This window comes from Carettochelys insculpta, chromosome 21, assembly GCF_033958435.1.
Source record: "Carettochelys insculpta isolate YL-2023 chromosome 21, ASM3395843v1, whole genome shotgun sequence".
Classification (NCBI taxonomy): domain Eukaryota; kingdom Metazoa; phylum Chordata; order Testudines; family Carettochelyidae; genus Carettochelys; species Carettochelys insculpta.
Window position 1 is genome coordinate 23,167,836 of NC_134157.1, and position 13,372 is coordinate 23,181,207.

At 66.0% G+C, this 13,372-nt stretch overlaps 1 protein-coding gene across 1 annotated transcript in view; it reads right to left on the minus strand.

Annotated features, from left to right (window-relative positions):
- The window catches only part of NR5A1 (nuclear receptor subfamily 5 group A member 1), a 55,266-nt gene extending 45,723 nt beyond the window's left edge, over window positions 1-9,543 (minus strand). The window contains exons 1-3 of the mRNA XM_075015338.1: window positions 9,470-9,543; window positions 3,836-3,950; window positions 2,045-2,186 (exon numbers count right to left, since the gene is read on the minus strand). Of these exons, the coding sequence (XP_074871439.1) occupies window positions 2,045-2,186; window positions 3,836-3,937 (244 nt within the window). The 5' untranslated portion in view covers window positions 3,938-3,950; window positions 9,470-9,543. The remainder of the gene's footprint in view (window positions 1-2,044; window positions 2,187-3,835; window positions 3,951-9,469) is intronic.
- Window positions 9,544-13,372: the final 3,829 nt, after the last annotated feature.

Below are 13,372 nucleotides of genomic sequence, written 5' to 3' on the forward strand. Positions count from 1 at the left end.
GGCAGACAGTCGAGTTGGGAGGTCATTTAACTCTGGTGATCCCTGGTGGATAAGCAGCTGCAGAGTTCCACCCCGCCGCGCAGAAGGAGGGGAAAGGCAGCATTGAAGGGACAGGCAGCAAATACTCTGGCTTTGCCTCCCAGCCACGCACACACCCCCAGGCCCCCACGTTCAGCCCTGCTGCAAGCCAGAGGAGCAGGCACAGTCAGAGGAGCGCAGCTCCACTGCCAGCTGGGAACTGGGCTCTGATTTCAGTATCTCTCTCACCCATTCACAGGAACAGAGCGCGAGTTGCCATCCCCAGGGCCAGCAGCCACGCTCTGCCTGCAGCCTGCTCCAGTGCCCGGCTGCTCTCAGTGACAGGCCGGAATGCTGGTACGCTATGCCTCACCCGGGGCCCCTGGGTGGTACTTCCTTTGTAACGATAGTGGTGCCGGAGCTCAGGCCATTTCTCACTGGCGCAGCAAGCCCTGAGGTGCTGGAGCTACAAACTGCCAAGCCCAGAGACGCCAGAGCTCAGCCCCTGCAAGCCCTGGCCCAAATTGAGCCCTGCCTCAGGGAATCCAGACCATTGGCTCAGGCACTGTTTGCAAACCATCGTCCGGCAACGATGCTCTTTTAAAAACGCCACTCAGCGCCACGCCCTAACGCGGGCTGCCCAGGGCGGGAGAGCGCCTGGGCCGCTCGGCGCCGCGCCCTAAGGCGGGCTCCCCGGGGCAGGAGAGCGCCTGGGCTGCCTTGGCAATTAAATGTTCTGTCCTGCTCTTAACTCTTCCGCCCCAAAAGCCTTCTGCCTCCTTCCTGATTGGGAACGGGACGAGCTTCTATTCTGGGACAAGCAGTACTTTGTGGTCAACCCCCACTTTGCCCCTAGCCCCACGCGAATGGAGCCCCAAGTTCCCCCGCCCTGCCAAGGCAAGAGAGAGCCACTGGCCCCAGCCCCACCTGCCCAGGGCTTTTGATTTGCTCTAAGATGTAACTTTTCTTTTTTTCCATTTTTTCTTGCCTGCTGTTTATAATTGTTTTTTCCTGCTCCTGAGTCCAGCGCGCGCAGTGAGGCTGTGCAACATCCGCGCTCAGTGCCGTGTAAAACAGTCACACAGGACACCCAGCCAGCCGATTCTGCCATCAACCACACCAGCAGAAATCAAGCCTGACATCAGTCAAACAACCCCCTGCAAAACTGGCGCGAAAGCCCCTGTGCTGCTCGGGGAGAACGAGGAATTCCCACTACAGCGAATGGGGCAAAAGAAAAGTCATATTCTCACTGTTGCCTCTGGCCATTTTCTCCTGATTCTCACCCTGCATGGTGTTTCCCCAATGCCTCACCTCCGGGAGCGGTGCAGAGAGCAGGGCACGGGGGTTGCATTGGAAAACACACACACACAAACAAACAAGCCCTCCAGAACATTCTCAAGCCGTTCCACCCGCGAAGCAAGTCCTGGAGGCGTGACTCCCTCGTGCTGATAACCCAGGAGGCAAATCAGAAGAGCCCCCCGCCTGCCGCCTTTTACAACAATCCCTGTTTTGGGAGGGGCCCCAGTTCAGGGTTTTGAACGCTGCGGGGTTGGCTCTGCTTTGCATCCGGGAGACTGAGGAAAGAAAACAGGCAGCCCTGAACAGAGAGGTTACTTGGACCGCCACTGCTACAATGAGAGCCAAGGCCTGCTGCTAGTCACCATTTAATGCCCAGCCCAGCGGTGCCAGGCCATCTCGTACCCTAACAAAACGGTACCCCGGAAGCTACAGAGCCACTGACCAAACCCAAATCGCATTTCATTAAAAAGAAATTAACTGAAATTTGAGCACAAGGAAGGAATCGTTCCTTCTGCCCTAAGCAGCTGCCCTAGCCGGCCTGGGGCCCGATCCTGTGCACCCTCAAGTCCCAGTGAGCCCAATGGGGGATGCAGACACATCCCAGGACCAGGTCCAGCCTAGGCACCTCTTCCCCCAGCACGCACACCCAGACACCCGCCCGCTGACCGCGCTGCGCCTCCCCGGAGCACACAGCACTCAGTGGCCGGCGGCAGACAGGGCCTCTTACCTTCGAGTCTCATCCCCACGGTCAGGCACTTCTGGAAGCGGCAGTAGGGGCACCTCTTCCGCTGGGTTTTGTCGATTTTGCAGTTCTGGCTTTCGGTGCAGGTGTAGTGCTTGTTGTTTTGCACCGTCCTCTTGAAAAAGCCCTGGCGGCAATAAGAGGAGGCGGGAATGCCGGGTATGAACAGGCCGGCGCGGTGTGCCCTGCAGCCGGGGGAGGCAAGGCCCTGCGCGGGGCTGCTGCGAGCACAGCTGAGCGTTGCTGGCCTGGAAAATTTCCTTCCAGACCCGCCAGCCTCGGCACAGAGGAGCCCGGGGCCTCGGCCGAGCAGCAAGAAAAACGGCTCGCAGGCGACCTGCTCCATGTTGGAGTTGGCGACTTATATCGCCTGGCCCCGTGCTCCGGGTGGGGGGTCACCTAAGGAACCGCGCAAGCGATTCCCGGCCCTGGGCTGGAGCGCGCTCAGCCGAAAAGCCAACAGCCCCTGGCAGAGCCGCAGCCGCTCCGCACCCCCACCCCGGGCTGCCAGGACGCGCCGCCAGCTGGGCCGCTCCGCCTTCCCCTGGCGGCTCCGGTGCCCCGGACCGAGCGCCCCCGCCCGCAGCCGGGTCACGGCGGCCTTGGGGGCTGGACCCCGCGCCCGCCAGGAAAGCCTTTGGTGTCTCGTGTGCTGTGCGCGGGGGCCCGATGCGCGCCGCGCCCTAGGCCAGGGGTCCCCAGCGGCCGGGACTCCCCGGCTCCCACGGGCCTGCGGCCGCGCCGCCGCTGCACCCCGGCAGATGTGGTTCTTACCCAGCGTGGGGAGCGCAGCTGGCTCCCGCTGACGGGCGCTATGTCCGCACCGCGCCTCGCCGCGCCCGGCAGGGCCGGAGCAGGAGCCCAGGGGGCCAGGCCCCTGGCGGCCTCCGCCTCAGCCACCGCTCCGAGGCCAGGCGGGGACTCCGGCGCTGGGAGGGGAGCGTCCCGCCAGGCCGGCGAGTGCCCGCGGCCGGGGCCCCGCGTCCCGCAGCGCTGCGCCTCTGCGCCGGGCCCGGAGCGGGCAGCGCAAACCGCAGCGCGTCCTCCGCAGGCGGCGCCCGGCCCGACGCCCCGGCCGGTTCGTTGCAGGGGCCCGATCCCCGAGGGGCGGCAGCGAGCCCGGGCCCCGGACCGCTCCGGGCGCCTGATCTCGTTTGCTACGAGCGCGGCGGGAGGCCCGCGAGCCCCTCTCCGAAGCGCCCTTGGCACGGGGACCGCCCGGCCTGGGGAGCCCACAGCCGCCCGCGGGCCGAAGGAGGAGCCGACCGCAGCCGAGCGACCTGAGCGCCGACAAAGCCCGACTGCGGGCCGGGCCGGGCCCGTCGGGGCGGGGCTGAGGTCACAGGCCGGCCGGGAGCGCAGCGGGGTCGGTTCCCGGAGGGCGCGGGGTCCAGCCCCCAAGGCCGCCGTGACCGGCTGCGGGCGGGGGCGCTCGGTCCGGGGCACCGGAGCCGCCAGGGGAAGGCGGAGCGGCCCAGCTGCAGGTCGCGGCCGAGCGCACGGCCGGGGCCGTCTCCAGCCTCGAGGGCAGCCTGGGCTTTCCAGCGCCCGGCCCAGCGGAGGGGCAGCCGCGCCCCCGGCCCGTAACTCCGGCGCGGCCGCAGCTCGCAGGCAGGCGCAGCTCAGAGCGCACAGCCCCGGGCAGCGGCAGCGGCAGCGGCGCCCAACGAGTTCCCGGCCTGGCGGCCCCGCCCGGCCTCCCGCCAACGAAACCCGCGGGCCCGGCCCGGGCGCTCCGCTGCTGGCCTGGAAGGGGCGCCCGGGCGCAGCTCCTACCTTGCAGCTCTCGCAGGTGAGCAGCCCGTAGTGGTACCCGGAGACCTTGTCCCCGCAGACCGGACACAGCTCGTCCAGGTCCTCATCGTAGCTATAGTCCATCGTCCGGCGGCCGCTGCGGAGCGAGAGCGGGTCAGAGCCGGGAGCCCTGCAGCCCGGCCCGCCCGGCGGGGAGCGGAGCGCAGCGCAGCGAGCGGAGCGGAGCGCGGCAGGTAGGCGGTGGGCGCTGCGGGCGGAGCCCTTTATAGCGCCCGCGGCTGCACCTCCAGCTCGGTGCGGGGAGTGACCAGCCCCCACGGGCGGCGGGGGCGCAGCCGGGAGCGAGGGCGAGGGCGAGGGCGGGGGCGGGGAGCGGGCCGGCACTCGGGTGCCACCCTCGGCTCTGGCGCTCAGGGCCGGGCCCTCCTCGCCTGCCCGGGTGCTGGGCGCTGCCGGGCCCGGGGCCCGAGGGGTCCGGCTGCGCCCATCCGGCTCAGGGAGGCGCGGGACGGCCCAGGCCGGTCCCGGCTTCGTCCCTCCAGGCAGCTGCTTCCAGGGGCCAGGCTACTGGGCACGTCGGGGCTGAGCCAGTCCGTGGAGGCCGCGCAGGGTTGAGCTCCGACGGCACCGCGGGCGGCGGGATCCCTCGGCCACCCCCGGCACTCGGGGCCGCAGCTGCCCGAGGCGCCGGCCGGAGGGAAGGGGCTCGGACAGCGCCGCGGCGGGCGGGCAGAGAGCTCGGGCTGGGCCCAGGGCGCAGTGGCGGTGCCGAGCGGTGGCTGCCCGGGGGCCTCCCCCCGTTGCCCCGGCCCTACCGCATGGACCGGCACCGCCGCACCCGGCTCCAGGGACCTGCGCGGGGGCCGGGCGCTGCTGCTGCTGCCCCCGGCCCGGGGCTGAGCCCCGCGGATCCTGCTGTGCGGGCAGCAGCGCTCGACCTAGCCCGGGCTCGCCGGCTGCGGCGGCTTTGCACCGCGGGGCCCCCGGTTTCCCGGGCCGCAGGCAGCTGCTCCTGCTCCGGCTCCAGCCGCCGCTGCACCGCGAGCCCCAGCAGCGGCCGGGCGGGCCCCCCGGCGGAGGGGTCAGCGCTGCCCCGAGCCCCGCTGCTTTATTGGGGGCGGGGGAGCGAGACCAGTCCTGCTGCGGGCTCCTAATGGACCGGCCCCGCAGCTGCCCCCCCGGCTCAGCTACGGCTCCTCACTGGCTCCGGCGGCAGGGACCGGGGAGTAGCTTTTTCCAGCCGGCCCCGGCCGCTTTCCCGCCGGGAGCCCCCAGCCCCGACGGCAGGCGGGCTCCGAGCAGGCGGCGGGCAGGGGTCGAGCCGGGCTTTGCTAAACTCCACCCGGCCACAACCGTCCCCTGCGCCTTGGACAGCTGCGGCCCCCCGGCTGTGGGAGCGCGGGGCAGAGTTAAGGTGACGGGGTCAGAGTCGGCTTCCCGGCCGGGCGCTCCCAGGTTCAGCCCCCGCCGCCCCCGGGGCAGGTTTAACCCAGCGCCCCAGCCCCCACGTCCCTGCCGGGCGCACTGACCCGGGCGGGCAGGGGGAGCACCGTGCGCCCGGCCGGGGGGCGCTGGAGCTCCGCCCGAGCCGCTCTCCGAGGGGCTGTACGGGAGCGGGGGGCGCCCTCCGGGGAGCAGCGCAGCGCCCGGCCCGGCCCGGCCCGCCAGACGGCAGGAACCCAAAGCGGCGGCGCCGCAGACGTGCGCAGCCCGAGCGCAGGCCGGGCCGTCGGGCGCTGAGCACCGGCCACTGCCCCGGCGGAATCCGGCCCTGGCTCCCGCGCTCGGGAAGCCGCCAGCGGGCGGGCCGGGCCCGGGAGAGCGGCGGGAGGGACACGGCCCGTGCGCCGCTCCGGCTCCAGACCAGCGGCCGCTGCCCCGGGCCCGGCGTGACCCCGAGGCGCCGCCCCGCCCCGGGGAGCTGCCCGAGCGCAGGCTGCAGGCCCGGGCCCTGGCGCTGCCGCGGAGCCCAGCGGAGCGTCCCCCGCCCCGCCCGGGGCCGTGCTTCGGGGGAGGGGCGCTCCGGGCCGGGGCCAGCGCAGCCTGCGGGGGAAACGGCCCCGACTGGGAGCAGCGCCCCCGGCTGGCTCCCGCGCGCAGTGCGCCTGGCGGGGCGGAGCGCTGGGCCCAGCGCCTGGCGGCCGAGGCCGGAGCGAAGGGGGCCCGAGGCCGCTCCGCGCTGCTCAGGCCTCAGCGCCAACGGGGGAACCAGCGGGTGCTCTTGGGTGCCCTGGGTGCCAATCCAATGGGCAGAGGGGGAGCCGCTCCCCCCTGCAACGCCGGGCACAGGCACAGCTGGGGGCTGAGCTGGGGAATGGGGGAGCCGCTCCCCCTGCAACCCCGGGCACAGGCACAGCTGGGGGCTGAGCTGGGGAATGGGGGAGCCGCTCCCCCTGCAACCCCGGGCACAGGCACAGCTGGGGGCTGAGCTGGGGAATGGGGGAGCCGCTCCCCCTGCAACCCCGGGCACAGGCACAGCTGGGGGCTGAGCTGGGCAGTGGGGGAGCCGCTCCCCCCTGCAACCCCGGGCACAGGCACAGCTGGGGGCTGAGCTGGGTAATGGGGGAGCCGCTCCCCCTGCAATCCCGGGCACAGGCACAGCTGGGGGCTGAGCTGGGTAATGGGGGAGCCGCTCCCCCTGCAACCCCGGGCACAGGCACAGCTGGGGGCTGAGCTGGGTAATGGGGGAGCCGCTCCCCCTGCAACCCCGGGCACAGGCACAGCTGGGGGCTGAGCTGGGCAGCGGGGGAGCCGCTCCCCCCTGCAACCCCGGGCACAGGCACAGCTGGGGGCTGAGCTGGGTAATGGGGGAGCCGCTCCCCCTGCAACCCCGGGCACAGGCACAGCTGGGGGCTGAGCTGGGTAATGGGGGAGCCGCTCCCCCTGCAACCCCGGGCACAGGCACAGCTGGGGGCTGAGCTGGGCAGCGGGGGAGCCGCTCCCCCCTGCAACGCCGGGCACAGGCACAGCTGGGGGCTGAGCTGGGTAATGGGGGAGCCGCTCCCCCTGCAACCCCGGGCACAGGCACAGCTGGGGGCTGAGCTGGGGAATGGGGGAGCCGCTCCCCCTGCAACCCCGGGCACAGGCACAGCTGGGGGCTGAGCTGGGCAGTGGGGGAGCCGCTCCCCCCTGCAACCCCGGGCACAGGCACAGCTGGGGGCTGAGCTGGGCAGTGGGGGAGCCGCTCCCCCCTGCAACCCCGGGCACAGGCACAGCTGGGGGCTGAGCTGGGTAATGGGGGAGCCGCTCCCCCTGCAACCCCGGGCACAGGCACAGCTGGGGGCTGAGCTGGGTAATGGGGGAGCCGCTCCCCCTGCAACCCCGGGCACAGGCACAGCTGGGGGCTGAGCTGGGCAGCGGGGGAGCCGCTCCCCCCTGCAACGCCGGGCACAGGCACAGCTGGGGGCTGAGCTGGGTAATGGGGGAGCCGCTCCCCCTGCAACCCCGGGCACAGGCACAGCTGGGGGCTGAGCTGGGGAATGGGGGAGCCGCTCCCCCTGCAACCCCGGGCACAGGCACAGCTGGGGGCTGAGCTGGGCAGTGGGGGAGCCGCTCCCCCCTGCAACCCCGGGCACAGGCACAGCTGGGGGCTGAGCTGGGTAATGGGGGAGCCGCTCCCCCCTGTAACCCCGGGCACAGGCACAGCTGGGGGCTGAGCTGGGTAATGGGGGAGCCGCTCCCCCCTGCAACCCCGGGCACAGGCACAGCTGGGGGCTGAGCTGGACAGTGGGGGAGCCGCTCCCCCCTGTAACCCTGGGCACAGACACAGCTGGGGGCTGAGCTGGGTCATGGGGGAGCCGCTCCCCTGCCTGTAACCGCAGAGCATGGACACAGCTGGGGGCTGAGCTGTAACCCCTGGGCACAGGCAAGCAGAGGTAGGAGCAGGGCCATGGGGACTGTGACTTTATGGGCTGAGCTTCCCAGACACAGATCCTGGGCAGGGGGGCCGAGCTACTCCTGCTGGGCCCAGCCCCAACACACAGCAGCTGTGTGTTACAGCTCTGTGGAGTGTGCCTGCAGCCCCTGCCTGGTGAGTGGGCCCTGCCATTGCTCAGCTGGCCTTGTCCTGTTGGGCGCCTGGGCCCAGTGGGTGCAGGCCTGAGGGCAGGTGAAGGGCTAACTCTAACCTCTCCTCCCCTTCTCCTGCCTCGGAGGCGATTTGTACTGCCCTCCCGACCTCCCCCAGGGGTGACAGCGCTGAGGCAGCAGCAGGACTCTGCCCCACCCCAGCAATCACACCCACACAGTGCCAGGTCTGAAACCAATTCAGTTCTTTGCCCCTAGCTCCCAGAGGGGCTGTCCCAGAACCTCACTCCTCAGAGTCAGAAACGGCGCTGACCATCCTGTAAACCTGGGGCACCAAGGAAACCGAGGCAGCCGGGCTGCCCAGCACCTCCAGGCCCCGTACACCTGTTCACCTCCAGCCCAAACTCAGGGCCAGATGAGCTGCATTGGGTCTTGTGCCAATCCGGCCATTCAGCATCAAGAGTTCCTCATCACCCTGCGGGGTGTTTACAGAGCGCAGTCAGCTCTGCTCTCAGCTGTCCGTCTGCTGCCCTCTTCTCATCTCCTCCTCCCCATCACCCCCCTCAGCAGCCAGGCAGCTCTTCTCTGCCCCTGCCCTTCTGCCTGCTGGCCACACAGCCAGCAGCCTTTCCCCTCACCCATTAACTCCTCTGCTGGCCTCCCCCCAATGGCTGCATAGCCCCCTCTGAGCCTGCAGGCACAGCCCTGGGGGCGCCTTCTCTGGGGCGGAAGTGCCATGGTTATTAAGGGGAGGCTGTAGCCTGCCTGGTGAATTTCCATGCTGGTGTGTGTGGGGAGGAGCCAAACCTCATCCTCGCCCATTCTCGGGGGTTCAGCTAGGGAAGTGCTAATAATGAGGCCAGTCATCCTGGGGTCCCCCAGAGGTGATTGCTGCATGTTTACAGCCTTTCTGGCAGGGGCTTGCCCTCGTCAGGTGGGAGGGAGGCCAGCCGGAGGTGTGGAGAGCCTGCGGGCAGAGCTGCCCAGGTGGGTAGCCTGGCCACAATCCCCCGCCCCACACACGTGGTGTTCTGGGTCCCCCGAAAGTTTGGGAAGCAAGTAGAGGTCAGACCCCAGTGCTGGCTGGAGCTGGCGTGGTCCCCACACCCGGCCTGCACGCAGAGCCCAGCAGCTGTCCTGGGCCCACTACTCCAAGGGCCCTGGGGCTGAGGCAGCACCAGTTCTTAACCAAGAGGGGATGACTAGAGGGGACACATGAGAAGTGTCTGCACTAAGGGGAAGTAGCAAAGTGGGTGCTGCACAAGGCCCAAGCCATCCCAGCTCCACCCTGTGAGCCCTGGGCCATGCGCGGGTGGGAAGGCACAACAGCAGCTTTTATTCCAAATGGAAACAAAGAGGGAGACCTACAACTGGGGCCTCCCTTCCCCAGCACCACTGGAGCCTACGACTCAGCCCAGGCAGCAGCCGCCCATCCCTGGCCAGGAGCAATGCCCAAGCAGAGGGCAGCCTGGGAGCCGTGTTGCACTCAGAGTTCTGCAGTCTGGGCCAGCACCAAGAGGAAGCAGCTCAGCCTGTTTCAGCCCCAGACCAGAGCCAAGACCGTGCTGGGCGATTTTAAACATACAAGAATTGCAATGACCTTGATTATCCCGGCTGCGAAATACTCACTCGGAAGGCAGCTCAGCTGGGTGGGCAGGCGGATGAGCTGGCGCTCTCGTTAGCACCTCCAAAGTGAAACTCCAAACCGGGGAGCCTTGGCTTTAATAGTTCCGATGGACTGTCCTACGCGGCAGGGCGGGGGCTGAGTTACAGGCCCGCTAGCTGTTGCGTGGGTATTTAAACATGCACACGCACATAGGATGCCCAGCCAATCTCCTCCCCGCTGGGGGCTAGGCTCGGGGAAGACAGGGCCAAACGAGTTGGCTCATTGGCTTCCGTGGCCACGTGACCGCGCTAAAAAATAATGAAGACACAACCCCCTGCTCATAAACTAGCCATAGAAAGTGACAGGGTGGAGATAAGTGGGACCTTTGCCATAGATAAAGCAAGAGGGAGCACAGACGTACAAAGGGAGGGCCGGGATGGACCAACTAGCCAGGGAGGAGAAGGAGCTCATTAAAGCCCAAGGGAGGAGGCAGATTTACAGCCCGCCTCGAGCAGGGGGTTGGGCTTTTCGGCCCCTCTCCTGTCCCAATACCCACCCCCACCCTCTTTCCATGCAGGCCAGGCACAACTCTGGGACCACTGGGAAGAGACTCCTGGCTTCCCATCAGCCAGTGCCTGTTAGTGGAGTAGAAACCTGTGACTGGGGTGGGGCAGGTTTGCCACTAGGCACCCTGAGGCCAAGCCAGTCTGCAGGGTGGGATTCAGTGGCTTCACAGTTCATCATCTGAGGTCATAAGAGTGGCCAAACTGAGCCACGTAACCCAGCATCACATCTCCCAACAGTGGCTGGTGCCACGTGCCCCAGAGGGAATGAAAAGAACAGGACAATTATGGAGTGATCCATCTCCTGTTATCTACTCCCAGCTTCTCCACATTGTAAGACTAGCCTGAGCTTGGGACTGTGACTTGACCATCCTGGCTAAGAGCCATCAGTGGACCTCTCCTCCATGAACTGAGCTTATTCTTTTTTTGAGCCAGTTATATTCTTGGCCTTCACAATTTCCTGTGGCAAGGTGTTCCACAGGTTGACTGGGCCTTGTATGCAGCATTATTTCCTTCTGTTTGTTTTCAACCTGCTGCCTATTAAGTTCATTGGGTGACATTCCTCTTCCCCAGTTCTTGTGTTGGGTGAAGAGGTAAATAACATTTCCCTATTCACTTTTTTCTCATCATTAGTGATTTTATAGACCTCTAGCAGATTCCCCAAGTAATCATCTGGTTTCTCAGACAAGCAGGCAGCCTTTCTCATTCTGTGCGCCTGGGAGTTGGTCCATAACCTAAATTCTCTATTTTTTCCGGTTCTAATTTTTTTTAGATGGGGGCAACCAGCCCTACATGCAGTGTTCAAGGCACAGGCATGCCCTGACTTTAGGTAGAGGCAATAGGATTACCTTCTGTCTTAATTCTCTATCCCTGTCCTTATGGCTCGTAACATATTGTTAGCTTCTCTGACCCCTACCGCACACTGAGCAGATGTTTTCAGAGAACTCTCCACTGTGACACCAAGCTCTCATGCTTGAGCAGTAACAGTTACGTTAGAGGGCAAGTTGGGATTTGCTTTTCCAACATGCATTATTTTATGCACACTGAATTTCATCTGCCATTTTATTGATCCCTCGGTCACCCAGTTTAGTGAGCCCTCTTTGCAGTGAGACAGGCCTTAACAAGCTGGAGTATTTGGGACCATCTGCACACTTTGCCACCTCTCTGTTTACCCCTTTTCCCAGACCATTTATGACTGTTGACCAGCAGCGGTCTCAGGGCAGAGCTGATATGGACCCTCTGACTTACCCCTTTCCACTGTGAAATCTGGCTGTGTACTCCTTCCCTTCGCTTCTTATCTTTTGACCAGTTCCTGATCCTTCCCTCTGGTTTCCTGGTAGCTAGCTTTGCAGGGACCTTGTCACAGGCTTACCAATACTCTTTGCATGGACTCACCCATGTCCTCAGGGTGCTGACCCTCTCAAAGGGCTCTAAGGGACCTGGGAGGCAGGATTGACCTGCATAAGTGCCATGGTGACTTTTCCCCAGCACGAAGCCAGGCTGCAGCAGCCATCCCCGCAAAGCCTGTGGGGCCTACATGCACTGAGCTGGTGGAGCTCAGGTCACGGGGAGGGAGTGGTTCTTAGGTAACTGGACTCTGCAGTTCAGCCAAGAAGCATGCAGAGCTGTAGTTTCTCTCCCCTGAATCCAGCCACGCCAGTCCTACGGCATGCTGGGGAGATGGCACCAGGAGAAAGCTTGCCAGGACACTCTGGGCACATGGCAGCACCAGCAGAGAGGACGCAGCCTCCCAGCCCTACAGGATGGCCCCATTTCCTATTCACACCAGGCCTGAAGGTGGCTGAAGTGGGCAGCTTCTCCTGGCTCCCACCGACAGCTATTAATAGCTCTGTTTGTGCAGAGCAGGGGAGAAGTCCAGGGCAGGCAGCAGTGTGGATTTACAGAAATAAGCATTTCCCCTTTTATTCTCATGCGCAGTTCCCCCAATGAGAGACAGAGCAGCACCAGCTTCCGGACCAACTCTTTTTACTCAGCAGCTCTCTCCCCCCTCTGCGGAATGGCTTGCCTTCCCCGTCAGACACAGGGGCAAGCGCCAACATCCCTGGCCTACCCACCGCCAGCACCGCCCCGAGCTATTTTATTGTAACTCGTTGCTCAATGTCCAATTACTCCACATGAAACAGGCTCAGCTACTGAGCCCCTCGGTTGCTAACACCTACTGCGAAGCACGTACAGAGCCATGCACATGAAATACTTACTTGAAGCACATTTTAATGGAAGTTGTTATTTTTTAACGTTAGGGTGAAATTTGCCCTTGCAGTGTTTGCAACTCAGCGAAGCCCTTTGCTGGTGCATGAACACGGCGCATCCACGTCCAGGTGCATGCCCAGTCCTGCAAGTCTGAGGTGGGCAGAAAACATTTGCTCAAAGAAAACGTTTGTTAAAGTAATACAGAGAAGGCGGCGACTGGAAATGAACCCGGTCGCTCTGCATGGCGCTTGCTCGGGGACTTCTCGGCCTGCCCCTGCCGCAGGCTGCAGGGAAACCAGCACTCAGCGGCCGAAGGGACGCGCGCAAACGCCGGTGTGGGGCCAGGAAGCCTGCTTGGCCCAGCCCTACAGGAGCAGATCAGGGCACCGGGGCCCCCTGGGCAGCGGGGACGGGGAGCGAGGGCTGGCCTGGGAGCCGCAGCGACCCCGGGGCTGAGAACGGGAGCGCCCGGCAAGCCCAGCGGGGGGCGGGCTCCACCCGCCAGCTGTCACTCACACGCCGCGCGGCGTTCCCCACGACTGCCCCCTGCCGGGGGGGCGGGGGATAAGCGCCATCAGCCGCCGCGCCCGGGGTCGCTCCCCCGCACCAGCTCGGCCGGGCTCGCTGCTGACCGGGCCGCTGCGGGCGGGTTTCCTCGCACGCACGTGCGGGTGTTGCAGCGCGGCGCGCACGACCCAGGCCCTGCAACGTCCTCCGCCCCCAGCACAGGACGGGGCCGACGCTGCAGCACCGAGCGCACCAGGAACCGCTGCTGGCGTCCCGCGGCGCGGACGTAGCGGCTGAGTCCTAACCCGCCGCCCGGGGCCGGTCAGCGGCCGCCCCGCGGATTGGCTAAGCGCCGCGGCCTGCGCTTCCCCAGGCGGTCACATCCGCGCGTGCCGCGGCGCACGTAACAAAATTTATTCTGCCCGGGCGTGGACAAAATGAGGGAATCCCTGTTCTGACCTCCGGCCCCGGGTCTCACTCGCGGGTCCCGGCCACGCCAGAAGGCTGCAGCATCCGCCCCTCCAACTCCAGGGTGGCAGGGGGCTGCCTGGGCCAGAGCAGAAAGGAGCAAGAGGAGAGAGGCGTTCACACTGCTGCTAGAAAGGCAGGCCAAGGGCCGGGGCTGGAGTGTCAGAGGGGGCAGCG